This window comes from Salvelinus fontinalis, chromosome 2, assembly GCF_029448725.1.
Source record: "Salvelinus fontinalis isolate EN_2023a chromosome 2, ASM2944872v1, whole genome shotgun sequence".
Lineage (NCBI taxonomy): Eukaryota > Metazoa > Chordata > Actinopteri > Salmoniformes > Salmonidae > Salvelinus > Salvelinus fontinalis.
The window spans coordinates 18,848,889-18,868,202 of NC_074666.1; the positions used below are offsets into that span (position 1 = coordinate 18,848,889).

The following is a 19,314-nucleotide window of genomic DNA, read 5'->3' on the forward strand; positions in this document are numbered from 1 at the left end:
ACCCTCTTCATTTTTTATGAGTTCCCCTCCCAGCCAATGTAGTCAAACAAAACAGAAGGAAAATAATCATTAAATAACCACAGGCCCCTAAAAGAGAAGGGGAAGGGATTAGGGAAGTATTTTTGTACTGCACACAGAGCCAGATGCTACCACTGATTCCCTTCTCTCTGAGTCTAATGGGATCCTCATTCACACTGGATTATCAACACAAAATATGCATTAGGAGAACTCTGCAGGCCTCAAACTCCGTGGAAAAGTTTAGTTATTTTGACCTATAATTCAAACAGAAAGACAAATACAGAAATACTGAGGCTTACCCGACTGTTGAAGAGTTGGCTAGTACTGGAGTTAGTACGTCTGAAATCATGTGAACGGGTAACAGAATGATTTGTGGATTTTTATTAATTAAACAAAACCATTGGACATAATCAAATCCAAGCACTAGCGATGTAATAAATAAGTCCAAACTAACCATCAATCTGTACAAGATCATTCTAAACTCAAACATGGTCCCAAGAAAACACACTAAAATATCGGACATTTTCACATCTCCCAGCTCCGTACACACAGTTTATGAGTTAAACTAGAAGCATTGACTGACTCAATCAGAATCAGGTGAAAGCTACAACATAATAAAGATAAATAGAGATCTAACACTGAGGGTTGTACATAATGCTGTTCTTCTAACTGTTCATGTCAATAACATCACTAGTACCAGCACTGCTGGACTGGGAATGAGGTATATGCTAAGCCATCCCCTGTCTCCACTGAAATGTAATTTCTCTCCATTGAACTGATGTTTGGATGTGTGCACCCACTGATAAACATTGGGTCAGGTAGGCTCATGCTCTGAGATCCACATGTCTACATCATCTGCCATCTGAACTCATTGATTTCCTGAAAAATGAATAATTATTGATTGGTTGATCACTTTTAAATACTAAGTGTTGAGCCTGAATAAAAACACATACATAAATAAGCTTGAGGTTGATTATCTAGATTTGATAGATGTGCGAATATGCATTCCTCCCCCTATTCTGAAGCTAGGTTGCAACTGACAGAGAGCACCTTGAATGAGAATCTGAGACACGGTTTGAACTACAAGACTGAGTGTGAGCTGAGTGGAGATGATAAAAGGTATTACACAAGATACAGTAAGAACGATCTCAACATGTCCTGTATGTATCAAGCTGCATACTGTAGATGACAACTACTGAACCATTTCTGCAATCTCTGAAAGCAGAATTTACTTTAGCCTCCCAGCTTCCCACTAGCCTGGGTGTCAGTCTGTGTTGTTTAACCAGCTCCTTTCCTATCAAAAGACATGATAACCACAAAAGAGTTGAGGAGTTCAGCAGAGACAGGATGGAATCCAGGCTAAATTCCAACTTGGTCAACAACAATGACGGTTTTTATATGATGTCATTCAGTTACAGTCTCCATTCCCAACTCTGTAGTTTAAATGTACTGAACCTGTCATTCATAGTTAAATGTAAATATTTATTACAATTATTTAGTGTCAGCTCAGTGACATGTTTAAAACTTAAGGCACTAAAAATTTGTTAAACTGTTTTACCTACTAAGTACGTTTTACTATAGCAACCAAGACACACCCTCAGATAAAACCTACCTACGCTACAAGCCTGTCCTTACGGGAAAACATACAGTTGAAGTCTGAAGTTTACATAGACCGTAGCCAAATACATTTAAACTCAGTTTTTTTTACAATTCCTGACATTTAATCCAGGTAAAAATTCCCTGTCTTAGGTCAGTTAGGATCACCACTTTATTTGAAAAATATGAAATGTGAGAATAATAGTAGAGAAAATTACTTATTTCCGCTTTTATTTCTTTCATCACATTCCCAGTGGGTCAGAAGTTTACATATACTCAATTAGTATTTGGTAGCATTGCCTTTAAATTGTTTAACATGGGTCAAACGATTCGGGTAGCTTTCCACAAGCTTCCCACAATAAATTGGATGAATTTTGGCCCATTCCTCCTGACAGAGCTGGTGTAACTGAGTCAGGTTTGTAGGCCTCCTTGCTCACAAACGCATTTTCAGTTCTGCCCACACCTTTTCTATAGGAATGAGGTCAGGGCTTTGTGATGGCCACTCAAATACCTTGACTTTGTTGTCCTTAAGCCATTTTGCCACAACTTTGGAAGTATGCTTGGGGTCATTGTACATTTGGAAGACCCATTTCTGAACAAGCTTTAACTTCCTGACTGATGTCTTGAGATGTTGCTTCAATATATCCACACATTTTCCATCCTCATGATGCCATCTATTTTGTGAAGTGCACCAGTCCCTCCTGCAGCAAAGCAACCCCACAACATGATGCTGCCACCCCCATGCTTCATGTTTGGGATGGTGTTCTTCGGCTTGAAAGCCTCCCCCTTTTTAATCCAAACATAACGATGGTCATTATGGCCAAACAGTTCTATTTTTGTTTCATCAGACCAGAGGACATTTCTCCAAAAAATACGATCTTTGTAACCATTTGCAGTTACAAACCATAGTCTGGCTTTTTTATGGCGGTTTTGGAGCAGTGGCTTCTTCCTTATTGAGCGGCCTTTCAGGTTATGTCGATATAGGACTCGTTTTACTGTGGATATAGATACTTTTGTACGTGTTTCCTCCAGCATCTTCACAAGGTCCTTTGCTGTTGTTCTGGGATTGATTTGCGCGTTTCGCACCAAAGAACGTTCATCTCTAAGAGACAGAACGCGTCTCCTTCCTGAGTGGTATGACGGCTGCGTGGTCCCATGGTGTTTATACTTGCGTACTATTGTTTGTACAGATGAACGTGGTACCTTCAGGAATTTGTAAATTGCTCCCAAGGATGAACCAGACTTGTGGAGGTCTACAATTGTTTTTCTGAGGTCTTGGCTGATTTCTTTTGATTTTCCCATGAGGTCAAGCAAAGAGGTACTGAGTTTGAAGGTAGGTCTTGAAATACATCCACAGGTACACGTCCAATTGATTCAAATGATGTCAATTAGCCTATCAGAAGCTTCTAAAGCCATGACATCACTTTATGGAATTTCCCAAGCTGTTTAAAGGCACATTCAACTTAGTGCATGTAAACTTCTGACCCACTGGAATTGTGATACAGTGAATTATAAGTGAAATAATCTGTCTGTAAACAATTGTTGGAAAAATGACCCCACAAAGTAGATGTCCTAACCGACTTGCCAAAAGTATAGTTTGTTAACAAGAAATTTGTGGAGTGGTTGAAAAACGAGATTTAATGACTCCAACCTAAGATTATGTAAACTTCAACTGTAAATGAGACCAATACCACTGTGTTGTTCTACCTCTAGAAAACAAAGACAGTAAAACAATGTTTTTAAATCACACACAGTACCAGTCAAAAGTTTGGACCCACCTACTCATTCAAGGGTTTTTCTTTATTTTTACTATTTTCTACATTGTAGAATAATAGTGAAGACATCAAAACTATAAAATAATACATATGGAATCATGTAGTAACCAAAACAAATCAAAATATATTTTATATTTGAGATTCTTCAAAGTAGCCGCCTTGATCACAGCTTTGCACACTCTCAACCAGCTTCATGAGGTAGTCACCTGGAATGCATTTCAATTAACAGGTGTGCCTTGTTAAAAGTTTATTTGTGGAATTTCTTTCCTTCTTAATGCGTTTGAGCCAATCAGTTGTGTTGTGACAAGGTAGGGGTGGTATACAGAAGATAGCCCTTTTTGGTAAAAGACCAAGTCCATATTACAGCAAGAACAGCTCAAATAAGCAAAAAAGAAACGACAGTCCATCATTACTTTAAGACATGAAGGTCAGTCAATCCTGAACATTTTGAGAAATATTTAAGTTTCTTCAAGTGCAGTCGCAAAATCCATCAAGAGCTATGATGAAACTGGCTCTCATGAGGACCGCCACAGGAATGGAAGACCGAGAGTTACCTCTGCTGCATAGGATAAGTTCATTAGAGTTACCAGCCTCAGAAATTGCAGCCCAAATAAAGGCTTCACAGAGTTCAAGTAATAGACACATCTCAACATCAACTGTTCATGGTCAAATTGCTGCAAAGGAACCACTACTAATGGACAACAATATGAAGAAGAGACTTGCTTGGGCCAAGAAACACGAGCAATTTACATTAGACCGGTGGAAATCTGTCATTTGGTCTGATGAGTCCAAATTTGAGATTTTTGTTTCCAACCGCCGTGTCTTTGTGAGACGCAGAGTAGGTGAATGGTTGATCTCTGCATGTGTGGTTCCCACCATGAAGCATGGTGGAGGAGGTGTGATGGTGCTTTGCTGGTGACACTGTCTGTGATTTATTTAGAATTCAAGGCACACTAAACCAGCATGGCTACCACAGCATTTTGCAGCGATACGCCATCCCATCTGGTTTGCACTTAGTGGGACTATCATTTGTTTTTCAACAGGACAATGACCCAACACACCTCCAGGCTGTGTAAGGGATATTTGACCAGGAAGGAGAGTGATGAGTGCTGCATCAGATGACCTGGCCTCCACAATCACCCGACCTCAACCCAATTGAGATGGTTTGGGATGGGTTGGACTGCAGAGTGAAGGAATAGCAGCCAACAAGTGCTCAGCATATGCGGGAACTCCTTCAAGACGGTTAGAAAAGCATTCCAGGTGAAGTTGGTTTAGAGAATTCCAAGAATGTGCAAAGCCGTCATCAAGGCAAATGGTGGCTACTTTGAAGAATCTAAAATCTAAAATACAAAAACTACATGATTCCATTTCATAGTTTTGATGTCTTCAATATTATTCTACAATGTAGAAAATAGTAAACTTTTTTTTTTTTTACTTGAATGAGTAGGTGTGTCCAAACTTTTGATTGGTACTGTGTGTATATATATATATACAGTGCCTTACAAAAGTATTCACCCCCTTGGCGTTTTTCCTATTTTGTTGCATTACAACCTGTAATTTAAATTGATTTTTATTTGGATTTCATGGAATAGACATTCACAAAATAGTCTTGGTGAAGTGAAAAAAATTGGTGAGGTGAAAAAAATTACTTGTTTCAAAAAATAAATAAAAATTAAAAACGTAAAAGTGCATATGTATTCACCCCTTTGCTATGAAGCCCCTAAATAAGATCTGGTGCAACCAATTACCTTCAGAAGTCACATAATTAGTTAAATAAAGTTCACCTGTGTGCAAGCTAAGTGTCACATGATCTGTCACATGATCTCAGTATATATACACCTGTTCTGAAAGGCCCCAGAGTCTGCAACACCACTAAGCAAGGGGCACCACCAAGCAAGCTGCACCATGAAGACCAAGGAGCTCTCCAAAGAGGAGGGACAAAGTTGTGGAGAAGTACAGATCAGGGTTGGGTTATAAAAAAAAATCAGAAACGTTGAACATCCCACAGAGCATCATTAAATCCATTATTAAAAAATGGAAAAATATGGCACCACAACAAACCTGCCAAGAGAGGGCCGCCCACCAAAACTCACGGACCAGGCAAGGAGGGAATTAATCAGAGGCAACAAAGAGACCAAAGACAACCCTGAAGGAGCTGCAAAGATCCACAGCGGAGATTGGAGTATCTGTCCATTGGACCACTTTAAGCAGTACACTCCACAGAGCTGGGCTTTACGGAAGAGTGGCCAGAAAAAAGCCATTGCTTAAAGAAAAAAATAAGCAACCACATTTGCTGTTCGCTAAAAGGCATTTGGGAGAATCCCCAAACATATGGAAGAAGGTAATCTGGTCAGACGAAACTAAAATTCTGCTTTTTGGCCATCAAGGAAAATGCTATGTCTGGCGCAAACCCAACACCTCACATCACCCCGAGCACATCATCCCCACAGTGAAGCATGGTGGTGGCAGCATCATGCTGTGGGGGATGTTTTTCATTGGCAGGGACTGGGAAACTGGTCAGAATTGAAGGAATGATGGATGGCGCTATATACAGGGAAATTCTTGAGGGAAACCTGTTTCAGTCTTCCAGAGATTTGAGAGTGGGACGGAGGTTCACCTTCCAGCAGGACAATGATCCTAAGCATACTGCTAAAGCCACACTTGAGTGGTTTAACGGGAAACATTTAAATGTCTTGGAATGGCCTAGTCAAAGTCCAGACCTCAATCCAATTGAGAATATGTGGTATGACTTAAAGATTGCTGTACACCAGCGGACCCATCTAACTTGAAGAAGCTGGAGCAGTTTTGCCTTGAAGAATGGGCAAAAATCCCAGTGGCTAGATGTGCCAAGCTTATAGAGACATACCCCAAGAGACTTGCAGCTGTAATTGCTGCCAAAGGTGGCTCTAAGAAGTATTGACTTTGGGGGGTGAATAGTTATGCACGCTCAAGTTCTGTTTTTTTTCTTATTTCTTGTTTGTTTCACAATAAAAAAATATTTTGCATCTTCAAAGTGGTAGGCATGTTGTGTAAATCAAATGATACAAACTAGAGGTTGACCGATTAATCGGAATGGCCGATTAATTAGGGCTGATTTCAAGTTTTCATAACAATCGGTAATCTGCATTTTTGGACACCGATTGTGGTTACTAGTCCAACGCTCTAACCACCTGCATAATATTGCACTCCACAAGGAGCCTGCGTGGCAGGCTGACTACCTGTTACGCGAGTGCAGCAAGAAGCCAAGGTAAATTGCTAGCTAGCATTAAACTTATCTTATAAAAAAACAATCAATCTTAACATAATCACTAGTTAACTACACATGGTTGATATATTACTAGTTTATCTTGCGTGTCCTGCATTGCATATAATCGATGCAGTGCCTGTTAATTTCTCATCGAATCACAGCCTACTTCGCCAAACGGGTGATGATTTAACAAGCGCATTTGCGAAAAAAGCACTGTCATTGCACCAATGTGTACCTAACCATAAACATCAATGCCCTTCTTAAAATCAATATTCAAGTATATATTTTTAAACCTGCATATTTAGTTAATATTGCCTGCTAACATGAATTTCTTTTAACTAGGGAAATTGTGTCACATCTCTTGCGTTCCATGCAAGCAGTCAGTGTATATGCAGCAGTTTGGGCCGCATGGCTCGTTGCGACCTGTGTGAAGACCATTTATTCCTAACAAAGACCGTAATTAATTTGCCAGAATTGTACATAATTATGACATAACATTGAAGGTTGTACAATGTAACAGCAATATTTAGACTTAGGGATGCCACCCGTTAGATAAAATATGGAACGGTTACGTATTTCAATGAAAGAATAAACGTTTTGTTTTCGAAATGACAGTTTCCGGATTTGACCATATTAATGACCTAAGGCTTGTATTTCTGTGTGTTATTATGTTATAATTAAGTCTATGATTTGATATTTGATAGAGCAGTCTGACTGAGCGGTGGTAGGCAGCAGCAGGCTCGTAAGCATTCATTCAAACAGCACTTTTGTGCGTTTGCCAGCAGCTCTTCGCTGTGCTTCAAGCATTGAGCTGTTTATGACTTCAAGCCTATCAACTCCCAAGATTAGGCTAGTGTAACCAATGTGAAATGGCTAGCTAGTTAACGGGGTGCGCGCTAATAGCGTTTCAATCGGTGACGTCACTCGCTCTGAGACATTGAGGTAGTTGTTCCCCTTGCTCTGCAAGGGCCGCGGCTTTTGTGGAGCGATGGGTAACGATGCTTCGAGGGTGGCTGTTGTCGATGTGTTCCTGGTTTGAGCGCAGGTAGGGGCGAGGAGAGGGACGGAAGCTATACTGTTACACTGGCAATACTAGTGCCTATAAAAACATCCAATAGTCAAAGGTATATGAAGTACAAATGGTATAGAGAGAAATAGTCCTATAATAACTACAACCTAAAACGTCTTACCTGGGATTATTGAAGACTCATGTTAAAAGGAACCACCAGCTTTCATATGTTCTCATGTTCTGAGCAAGGAACTTAAACATTAGCTTTTTTACATGGCACATACTGCACTTTTACTTCCTTCTCCAACACTTTGTTTTTGCATTATTTACACAAAATTTAACATTTCATTATTTATTTGAGGCTAAATTGATTTTATTTTTGTATTATATTAAGTTAAAATAAGTGTTCATTCAGTATTGTTGTAGTTGTCATTATTACAAATAAATAAATACATTTTTTTTTTTTAATCATCCGATTAATCAGTATCGACTTTTTTTGGTCCTCTAATAATCGGTATTGGTGTTGAAAAATCATAATCGGTCGACCTCTAATACAACCCCCCCAAAAATCTATTTTAATTCCAGGTTGTAAGGCCACAAAATAGGAAAAATGCCAAGGGGGTGAATACTTTCACAAGCCATTTTGTAAAAAGGACACAAATCCACACCCAGTACAGCAGCAGTAAAACCACGGTGTGGTGTTTGTGTGACATTATATCTTAGCAGTGCATTGACCCTTCTGAGCTAAAAAAAACAACCCCAAAACTAAACGTAACAACTGGAAACTGTCCTAAACAAACACTGTATCAACCAGAGGTGAGTTAGGGGGAGGTTTGACGTGGCTCCTGGGTTAGAAGATGCCCTTAAGGCGTCAGCATGTTTCAGTTCGGCTGGCGCTTAGCCGAACTTGGCTAGCCAAACCGAACGAGTGTGCTTGCATACTCCCTTAATTAACCTCTTTGGGCTGCAGGGGCAGTATTGAGTAGCCTGGATAAAAGGTGCCCATTTCAAACGGCCTCGTACTCAATTCTTGCTCGTACAATATGCATATTATTATTACTATTGGATAGAAAACACTCTCTAGTTTCTAAAACCGTTTGAATTATATCTGTGAGTAAAACAGAACTCCTTTTGCAGCAAACTTCCTGACAGGAAGTGGAAAATCTGAAAACGATGCTCTCTTCTAGGGGCTGCCTATTAAATTCCTTGATATTTATTCGTTTAGATGCACTTCATACGTCTTCCACTAGATGTCGACAAGGAGTGAGAGAAGAAATGGAGTGAATAGCGATCTGGGCTCGTATAAATGCTCTTTGTATGACGTGTCACCAGTTTCCTGTTTTCTGGAGAGCGCGTCAAGGGACCTGGATTTGCCTTCTGATAAGCTGTCGTTATGGACGACTAATATCTCCGGCTTTGATTTTATTTGATACATGTGACAATATCATCGTAAAGTATGTTTTTTCAATATAGTTTAATCTGATTATTGAAATTTTTTCGGGACTTTTGCCGTGTTCCGTTCTCTTCCGTTTGTTGACATGGAGAGATTCGCGCCACTTGGCAAGTGTGCTTGCTAAACCGAGAGGGAAAAAGGCCGTTCTAAATCCAAACAACGATTGTTCCCGACAAAGGACCCCTTGTACAACATTCTGATGAAAGATCAGCAAAAGTAGGACCCATTTTATGATGCTATTTCATATATCTGTCGAACATGTTGTGCTAGTCGTTTGCGCCCAGCTTTTGGGTACTCTCTCGCTATACCTAAGCTGGATGTCGTAATGAAGTTATTTTTAGAATTCTAACACGGCGATTACATTAAGAACTAGTGTATCTATCATTTCCTATACAACATGTATTTTTTTGTTATGTTTATGAATAGCTATTTGGTCAGAATATGTGTGTCAGAAAAAGTGTCAGAAAAATATCCGGACGTTGTGGGAAAAAGATGCTACGTTAGCACAATGTATAACCACTGATTTCAGCTCTAAATATGCACATTTTCGAACAAAACATAAGTGTATGTATAACCTGATGTTATAGGACTGTCATCTGATGAAGCTTATCAAGGTTAGTCAAAAATTATATATCTTTTGCTGGTTTGTTACGATCGCTAACTTTTGCTACTGGGAAATGGCTTGTGTTTCTGGCTATTGTGGTAAGCTAATATAACGCTATATTGTGTTTTCGCTGTAAAACACTTAAGAAATCGGAAATATTGGCTGGAATCACAAGATGCCTGTCTTTCATTTGCTGTACACTATGTATTTTTCAGAAATGTTTTATGATGAGTATTTAGGTATTTGACGTTGGTGTCTGTAATTATTCTGGCTGCTTTCGGTGCCATTTCTGATTGTAGCTGCAATGTAAACTATGATTTATACCTGAAATATGCAAATTTTTCGAACAAAACATAGATTTATTGAATAACATGTCATAAGACTGTCATCTGATGAAGTTGTTTGTTGGTTAGTTTGGTTGGTTCTTGGTTAGTTAGGTTGGCTTTGTGCATGCTACCTGTGCTGTGATAAATATCTGTCCTTTTTTGTATTTGGTGGTGAGCTAACATAAATATACGTGCTGTTTTCGCTGTAAAACATTTTAAAAATCGGACATGTTGGCTGGATTCACAAGATGTGTACCTTTCATTTGCTGTATTGGACTTGTTAATGTGTGAAAGTGAAATATTTCTAAAAAATATATTTTGAATTTCACGCCCTGCACTTGAAGTGGCTGTTGTCATATTGTGGCCGGCCTCGGGCTTGCAGCCAGAAGAAGTTTGCTTAAGTTTGCAGCCAGAAGACCTTTGCTTAAAAAAATGAGAAAAAGCGTCAATAGCAGTTTGTCCATTTTGAGACGCCGTAGTGTTTTTCTATTCTGGGCTGAGCTGAGCTGAGCACACAGCGCCACCCCTGGCCATGGAGAGGATAACAGGCTGGATCATAGAGCTACTCGTGGCATTAGTGAGTGTGGAAGAAGAGAAGAGGTGCTCAGTGAAGGGAGGTAAAGTCCTTTCTCCCTCTGCTCAGAGGAGTGTTAGGGGCTACGTTGGGAAGGAAGAGGATAGAGAGACGAAAGGATGCAGTGTGACTATTTCTCCTCATAGTCCTAAGATGGAGACTCCTGCTTGTTCTTCTTACTGCGAGGAGCCTCTTCCTCCGGATCCTGCCAGCCAACAGACGAACATACAAACACAACCATATCTGAGGAAATCAATTTGTCCATTTATTCAATTAAAAATGTGGATGGGATAAAAAGAGATTAAGGAGGCTTTGATTTTTAAGGGGGCCCTCATGCCACTCATATTCTTTGTGGAGGAAGAGTTGAATATAGAGTACCAGACTGGCCAGGGTATATGGTGGAATATAGAGTAGAGTACCTGAGTGGCTTTGCGGCTATCTGAGGTGTCCTTTTCTCCCGAGGAAGTCTGGCTGCTGTCTCTCTTGTCCCTCTGTCCTCTCTCTGATAGGTTGCTCTTCACTGCACCAAACACACAATAACACACCATATTAAATACCTATTAAACAAGTCACTGTCAGATCTTCAACTGTTGAATGACTGTCTGTACATCTGCATTGCTTGCTGTTTGGGGTTTTAGGTTGGGTTTCTGTATAGCACTTTGTGACATCTTTTGGTGTAAGGGCTTTATAAATACATTTGATTTGTATATTTGAACATCAATTAGAATTGGTATTTTGGTATGATCCCCATTAGCTGTTGCAAAAGCAGCAGCTACTCTTCCCGGGGTCCACACAAAACATAAAACATGACATAATACAAAACGTTAATAGACAACAGCTCAAGAACAGAACTACATATAAAAAGCCACATGTAGCCTACATATCAATACATACACACAAACTATCTAGGTCAAATAGGTTTGCTGTTCACTTGAGCAATATGGAGATGGAATGGAGTTCCATGCAATAATGGCTCTATATGATATTGTACACTTTTTTGAGACCCCTGGTGGCATGTCTGGTGGGGTAAGTGTGTGTGTCAGAGCTGTGTGTAAGCTATGCAAACAATTAGGGATTTTCAACACATACATTTTTATTATAAAAAGAACTGATGCAGTCAGTCTCTCCTCAACTCTTAGCCAAGAGAGACTGTCATGCATAGTATTTATATCAGCCCTCTGATTACAATGAAGAGTAAGACGTGCCACTCTGTTCTGGGCCAGCTGAAGCTGCAGCTTAACTAGGTCTTTCCTTGCAGCACTCGACCACACGACTGGACAATAATCAAGATAAGATCAAACTAGAGCCTGCAGGACTTGCTTTTGGAGTGTGGTGTCAAAAAAGCAGAGCATCTCTTTATTACAGACAGACCTCTTCCCATCTTTACAACCATTGAAACTATATGTTTTGACCATGACAGTTTACAATCTAGGGTAAGGCCAAGTAATTTAGTCTCCTCAACTTGTTCAACAGCCACACCATTCATTACCAGAGTCTGAGGTCTAGAACGTAGGGGATGATTTGTACCAAATACAATGCTCTTAGTTTTAGATGTTCAGGACCAGTTTACTACTGACCAACAATTCCAAAACAGACTGCAACTCTTTGTTAAGAGTTTCAGTGACTTCATTAGCTGTGGTTGCTGATGCGTATATGCTTGAATCGTGGACACACATGCTTTGTTTTAAGCCAGTGGCAGGTCATTGGTAAAAATAGAAAAGAGTAGAGGGCCTAGAGAGCTGCCCTGCGGTACACCACACTTGGCATGTTTGACATTATAGAAGCTTCCATTAAAGATAACCCTTTGAGTTCTATTAGATAGATATCTCTGAATCCACGATATGGCAGAGGTTGAAAAGCCATAACGCATGCGTTTTTTCAGCAACAAGTTATGGTCAATAATATCAAAGGCTGCACTGAAATCTAACAGTACAGCTCCCACAAACGTATTATTATCAATTTCCTTCAACCAATCATCAGTCATTTGTGTCAGTGCAGTACATATTAAGTGCCCTTCTCTATAAGCATGGTGAAAGTCTGTTGTTAAATTGTTTACAGAGAAATTGTCATGCCCTGACCTTAGTTCCTTTGTTATGTCTCTATTTTGGTTTGGTCAGGGCGTGAGTTGGGGTGGGCATTCTATGTTTTTGTTCTATGTTTTATGTTTCTATGTGTTTGGTCGAGTGTGGTTCTCAATCAGAGGCAGCTGTCTATCGTTGTCTCTGATTGAGAACCATACTTAGGTACCCTCATCCCACCTGTGTTTTGTGGGTAGTTGTTTTCTGTTGTGTGTCTGCACCAGCCAGAACTGTTTCGGTCGTTCCCTTTGTTATTTTTGTTATTTCAGTGTTCATTAAATAAATATGGACACGTACCACGCTGCACCTTGGTCCTCTCCTTCCAACAGCCGTTACAGAACTACCCACCACCAACGGACCAAGCAGCGTGAAAAAAAAGAGGAATGGACATGGGAGGACATTCTGGACGGGAAGGGATCCTACACATGGGAGGAGATCCTGGCTGGAGGGGATCGCCTCCCATTGGAACAGGTGGCGATCTGAGCCCACTCCCCGTTCTTACCGGGGCGAGCATGTGACTTGTCAGGGGTGGGGTGATGGGGTGATGCGCACAGTGTCTCGGCCGAGCATCCACAGGCCGGTGTGCTTGGTGTCAGCGTCCCGCATTTGCCGGGTGGAAGCTAGCATCCAGCCAGAACGGGTGGGGCCAGATCTGCGCTTGAGACCGCCAGAGCGCCTCCACGGCCCAGTGTATCCGGTGCCTGTGCCAAGGAAGAGGCCTCCTGCATGTCTCCCCAGCCTGGTGAGTCTTGTGCCTGTGCTAAGCCCTAACCGTCCTGCATGTCTCCCGAGCCTGGTGAGTCCTGTGCCTTCTCCCAGAGCCAGGCCTCCTGTGTGTCTCTCCATTCCAGTGATGATCCATGGCACGAAGCCTCCAGTGATGATCCATGGCAAGAAGCCTCCAGTGATGATCCATGGCAAGAAGCCTCCAGTGATGATCCATGGCAAGAAGCCTCCAGTGATGATCCATGGCACGAAGCCTCCAGTGATGATCCATGGCAAGAAGCCTCCAGTGGTGATCCATGGCACGAAGCCTCCAGTGATGATCCATAGCAAGAAGCCTCCAGTGATGATCCATGGAACGAAGCCTCCAGTGATGATCCATGGCACGAAGCCTCCAGTGATGATCCATGGCAAGAAGCCTCCAGTGGTGATCCATGGCACGAAGCCTCCAGTGAGGATCCATGGTAAGAAGCCTCCAGTGAGGATCCATGGCACGAAGCCTCCAATGATGATCCATGGCAAGAAGCCTCCAGTGATGATCCATGGAACGAAGCCTCCAGTGATGATCCATGGCACAAAGCCTCCAGTGATGATCCATGGCAAGAAGCCTCCAGTGGTGATCCATGGTAAGAAGCCTCCAGTGAGGATCCATGGCACGAAGCCTCCAATGATGATCCATGGCACGAAGCCTCCAGTGAGGATCCATGGTAAGAAGCCTCCAGTGATGATCCATGGCACGAAGCCTCCAATGATGATCCATGGCACGAAGCCTCCAGTGATGATCCATGGCAAGAAGCCTCCAGTGATGATCCATGGCAAGAAGCCTCCAGTGATGATCCATGGCACGAAGCCTCCAGTGATGATCCATGGCACGAAGCCTCCAGTGATGATCCATGGCAAGAAGCCTCCAGTGGTGATCCATGGCACGAAGCCTCCAGTGAGGATCCATGGTAAGAAGCCTCCAGTGATGATCCATGGCACGAAGCCTCCAGTGCTGATCCATGGCAAGAAGCCTCCAGTGCTGATCCATGGCAAGAAGCCTCCAGTGATGATCCATGGCACGAAGCCTCCAGTGAGGATCCATGGCACGAAGCCTCTAGTGAGGAGTCATGGCACGAAGCCTCCAGTGATGATCCATGGCACGAAGCCTCCAGTGATGATCCATGGCACGAAGCCTCCAGTGAGGATCCATGGCACGAAGCCTCCAGTGAGGATCCATGGCACGAAGCCTCCAGTGAGGAGTCATGGCACGAGGTCTCCAACGAAGGCCGTCAGTCCGGAGCTTCCAGCGACGCCCTCCAGTCCGAAGCCTCCAGCGACGCCCTTCAGTCCGGAGCTGCCAGAGTCTCCCTCCTGTCCGGAGCTGCCAGAGTCTCCCTCCTGTCCGGAGCTGCCAGAGTCTCCCTCCTGTCCGGAGCTGCCAGAGTCTCCCTCCTGTCCGGAGCTGCCAGAGTCTCCCTCCTGTCCGGAGCTGCCAGAGTCTCCCTCCTGTCCGGAGCTGCCAGAGTCTCCCTCCTGTCCGGGGTCCACTGCGAGGGTCCCCAGTCCGGGGTCGGTGGCGAGGGTCCTCGCTCTAGAGGCGCCACCTAAGTGGGCCAAGCCAGAGGTGGAGCGGGGTCTACGTCCCGCACCAGAGCCGCCACCGCGGTGAAATGCCCACCCAGACCCTCCCCTATAGGTTCAGGTTTTGAGGCCGGAGTCCGCACCTTTGGGGGGGGGGGGGGGCGGTACTGTCACGCCCTGACCTTAGTTCCTTTGTTATGTCTCTATTTTGGTCTGGTCAGGGCGTGAGTTGGGGTGGGCATTCCATGTTTTTGTTCTATGTTTTATATTTCTATGTGTTTGGCCGAGTGTGGTTCTCAATCAGAGGCAGCTGTCTATCGCCTCATCCCACCTGTGTTTTGTGAGTAGTTGTTTTCTGTTGTGTGTCTGCACCAGCCAGAACTGTTTCGGTCCTTCTTTTTGTTATTTTTGTTATTTCAGTGTTCATTAAATAAATATGGACACGTACCACGCTGCACCTTGGTCCTCTCCTTCCAACAGCCGTTACAGAAATAGCATTGTATTTGGTCAAACACAATTTTTTCGAACAGTTAGCTAAAAGCTGGTAGCAAGCTTGTTTCTGCTGTTAGAACCAGTAAAGGCTGCTACCAAAGGCCCAGATAAATCATGCATTATTTCTGTAACAAGACCTAGTGTTGAGGATTCATGTTTACACTTTTATTTGCTACTTGTAAACAACTCAAGTCAAGGGCAACTGAAACGGATTAATGCTCCTGTGTGGTGATATGAGGTAATTACTTGTGCTCAGATAAAAAGGCATGACTGGGAGAGAGTAATAAATATAGGCATACTTGAAAGAGAGGGGTAGAGAGAAAGAGAGAGGAGGGTAGAGAAAGAGAGAGCTATAGAGAGAGAGAGGGGGTAGAGAGAGAGAAGAAGAGAGGGGGAGAGAGAGAGAAGAAGAGAGGGGGAGAGAGAGAGAAAAAGAGGGGGTAGAGAGAGAGAAAGAGGGGGTAGAGAGAGAGAAAGAGAGATGGGGTTAGAGAGAGAAAAGGAAATGGGGAGAGAGGGAGACAAAAAGAGAGAGAGGGAGAAAGAGAAAAAGAGTGAAAGAGGGGATAAAGAGTTCTATTTTGTAGCAGGCTGAGAGGTCTCTTGTTAGCAGGGGTGCAGATTGAGGGTTGGCAGTTGAAGCCTCGAGGGTCTGGTCACAGCTGCACTCCCTCTCTCTCTCAGCGGGATAGAAAAGATAACCCTTTCTCCTTCTCTCTCACTCCCACAGTCTCCCAGCGTGATGAGCCTCTGAGTACAGCCCTGTGACTTCAGGCCTAACGACTGGAGCTCTCCAGCTAACCAAACAGCAATTGAAGAAACACTAAACCCTACCACAGGGTTCACCCTTCCAGTTCTATTAAAAGTGTATGGATGGGCCACTACAGGAGGGGATTTCAGGCTGGGAATTTGAGCGTGATTTCCCATGTTGGTGGTAGTGGTCGTGTGTGTGTGTCTCACCCCTCTTGCAGTCAGGGCTCTGGTCGCTCTTGGCCTCACTGTTGTTGCCGTGGGATACGGTGGTGGGTTCGGGGGCTGGGCTAGTGCTGCTGCTGGTTTCCTGTTTGACGGGGGAGGAGTCAGCGATAGAACTCTGGTTACTGTTGTCGTCTGAGAAAAAGAAGGGGAGAGGGAAGAAGACAGAAGGTTTTTACATTTGTTTAACCTTTAACTCCATTCTGGGTCCACAGGCATACACACTGACCCACACACTGGACGTTAAGCTTCCTACAGAGTTCAAAGCTGTGGAGCCGTGTTATTTACTGTGAGATATGGCCGCGACTAGATAACAGCCAATTAAATAAGGTTTGTAAATATGTAATAATGGACCGTTTGTCTGAGTTTCGCAGCTATGGACTCTGAATTGAGCTTTACCCACCATTCATGTCCATCATCCCAGGAGAAGAGCTGTTCTCTGGTGTGGTCAATTCTGACCCATACTTCTCATCCTTCCCCTTCTTCTTCTGCAAGACAACAGACAGGGGCAGAAATACTGTTTACATACAACACAATGACGTGACATGAGTTTGAGATGCTGAGAGAAATCTATAAAAGAACTAGACACTGAACTTGAATGAGACTGTGGTGTGTGTGGTGAGGTGTGGTGTGTGTGGTGGGCTGTGTATTATGTACTTCATCTGCTGTTTTGGGCTCAGTCACTGGAACCCACTTGAAGATCCTCAGGGACGTGTCTCCAACTGTCACCCATTTCTTCTCCCTGGTAGAGAGAGACACGCACATGCACACGCACACACACACACACACACACACACACACACACACACACACACACACACACACATAATTATTTAAATGGTTCACTTCAATTCGCATTCAATGTTCCTTTACTGATAACAGCTCTCTCAGGGCATCCCACAAAACACAATACAGACTAAGGTCAGTCAGAAATAAACAACAACATGGAGACAGTTCCAGACTTTTGTTATAGAATAAAATAGTTCCTATCACTCCTGGTTTAAACCCGAGTGGCGCAGTGGTCTAAGGCACTTCATCTCAGTGCTAGAGGTGTCACTACAGACCCCGGTTCGATTCCAGGCTGTATCACAACCGGACGTGATTGGGAGTCCCATAGGGCGGCGCACAATTGGCCCAGCGTCGTCCGGGTTTGGCCGGGGTAGGCCGTCATTGTAAATATGAATTTGTTAACTGACTTGTCTAGTTAAATAAAGGTAAAAACATAGGACTTTCTGCATTATAATAATAAAACAGTAATTGCAATTTTGCAATGGCAAACGTGATCCAATACAAATGTGGGCCTATTACAATTGAAAATCAAAATAGTTTTGATTCAAGGGGTACAAGCAAACATATCCATATGAAAACAAACTGAAGTAAGCTATTAGATTTTGTTTACATTCTTTCCATCTCGAAAGTTTCCTAACGGTCATTTGCAAATGGCCTTAAAAATGATCCTATCTTTTCAATTATTCTCCATTTCATGGAGAAATGGGTGCAGAATCTCAATTTTAATTCATAAAACGAATCAAACGAATCCACTGGTGAAAATAAATGTTGCCTTGATATAAAGTTCATAAACATAATTTTGAAGATTTGAAAAACAATTATTTATATTTGTAAAACCCTGAGACTGACTGCTTGTTCAGCAATCCACTACTCCTACGCCCTCTCTCTCCCAGACTCCACCGCGCAATCTCTGTTCGACCTAAAGGGCGACCCAAAGCGCTTAATTTAAAACTCCAGACGGTCTAAAAACTACTTCGGCTCTAGGGCGCACTTGTCATAGTCCTAAAGTGTGTTAATGAATGATTTGCGTCGAGACAGTGTTCTGTCGGCTCTCTCCCTCTGCCACTACAGCAGCCAGGAGAAAGGAATGGCTTCATGTGACTGCAACGAAATGGCTTCTGGGTTTAACCCACATTAAACCTTGGTGGAAAATTCTCTAGAATAATAGGGATCTCGGTTTGTAGGCTACTCGATATAACTAGCCACGCACACCACGAGTGCGCCCTGCGCACATGAGTAGAGATACTGTCCAAAATCATATTTCAATCGCATGCTCATTCGTTCTATTTCTCTCCAAAAAACGTGCAAGGCTTTTTCCCATGTTTGTTAACGAATGGTGTTTTTTCTCCTCTGTCTTACCATTTCCGTACTTTCTCAATCGCGGCCATAACCCGCTTGATGTCATCTTTCGCCCTGCTCCGGGTCTCGGCTCGTACGGACCTGCCAGACATTGCCGCCGTTGGAAGGCTACGAAATATTTTAAAGCTCACCGGCAGTTCTGACACAATGCAAACACACCGTACAGAGCGCACAGAGGAGACAGCGCGCTTGCGCCAAGTGGAGAGGAGCGAATAGGGCCCGCTGCAGAGATGCGCCTTGTTTCCCAGCTGTAATACAGACAGCAGAACAAAGCCACACAAACTCAACTATGGAAAACTGCCTGAAGAGTCTGAAAGAATATTATAGGTAAAACAAAGGGTGGTGTTTTTTTCCACGACAGTACTTGTGGCAAAAGTGACAATATTTCGAGAATAAAAGCGAAATTAAATTGAGTAAAGTGCCAATAAACTCAAAAGTTAATTGAAGAAGGATAGCGCTTCCCCAACGGGGCTCAATGAATGCCACCAAACCCCTATGGACCTTGCATAGCCACGAGGCAGGGGTTTGGGTAAAGCCCTGTCTGAGGTAATTATTAGCGGTATAAATTGGCGGTGTGAGACCCTTTTCCAGTACACAACACACGGATATTACGCAGGACTCTTCGCCCATTAAACAGCCTACATTTACATTAGGCTACTTCTAAACAAAATAACCTTTGGGGTTTCGATTCTTGCTTGAATAGTTGCTAAGATTAGATTTGTTTGTGGTCTTT

General features: G+C 43.0%; 1 protein-coding gene across 2 annotated transcripts in view; it reads right to left on the bottom strand.

Moving 5' to 3' along the window:
- LOC129813416 (B-cell CLL/lymphoma 7 protein family member A-like) overlaps positions 1 to 18,809 on the bottom strand; it is a 34,305-nt gene extending 15,496 nt beyond the window's left edge. Inside the window, exons 1-6 of one of the 2 annotated variants that reach the window (XM_055865753.1) lie at positions 18,582 to 18,809; positions 17,091 to 17,175; positions 16,837 to 16,921; positions 16,419 to 16,568; positions 11,022 to 11,122; positions 385 to 10,807 (exon numbers count right to left, since the gene is read on the bottom strand). In XM_055865753.1, the coding sequence (XP_055721728.1) occupies positions 10,751 to 10,807; positions 11,022 to 11,122; positions 16,419 to 16,568; positions 16,837 to 16,921; positions 17,091 to 17,175; positions 18,582 to 18,673 (570 nt within the window). In that variant the 5' untranslated portion in view covers positions 18,674 to 18,809 and the 3' untranslated portion in view covers positions 385 to 10,750. Of the gene's footprint in view, positions 1 to 384; positions 10,808 to 11,021; positions 11,123 to 16,418; positions 16,569 to 16,836; positions 16,922 to 17,090; positions 17,176 to 18,581 lie in introns of those variants that run through there. The other variant, XM_055865759.1, reaches the window with a different exon arrangement.
- Positions 18,810 to 19,314: the final 505 nt, after the last annotated feature.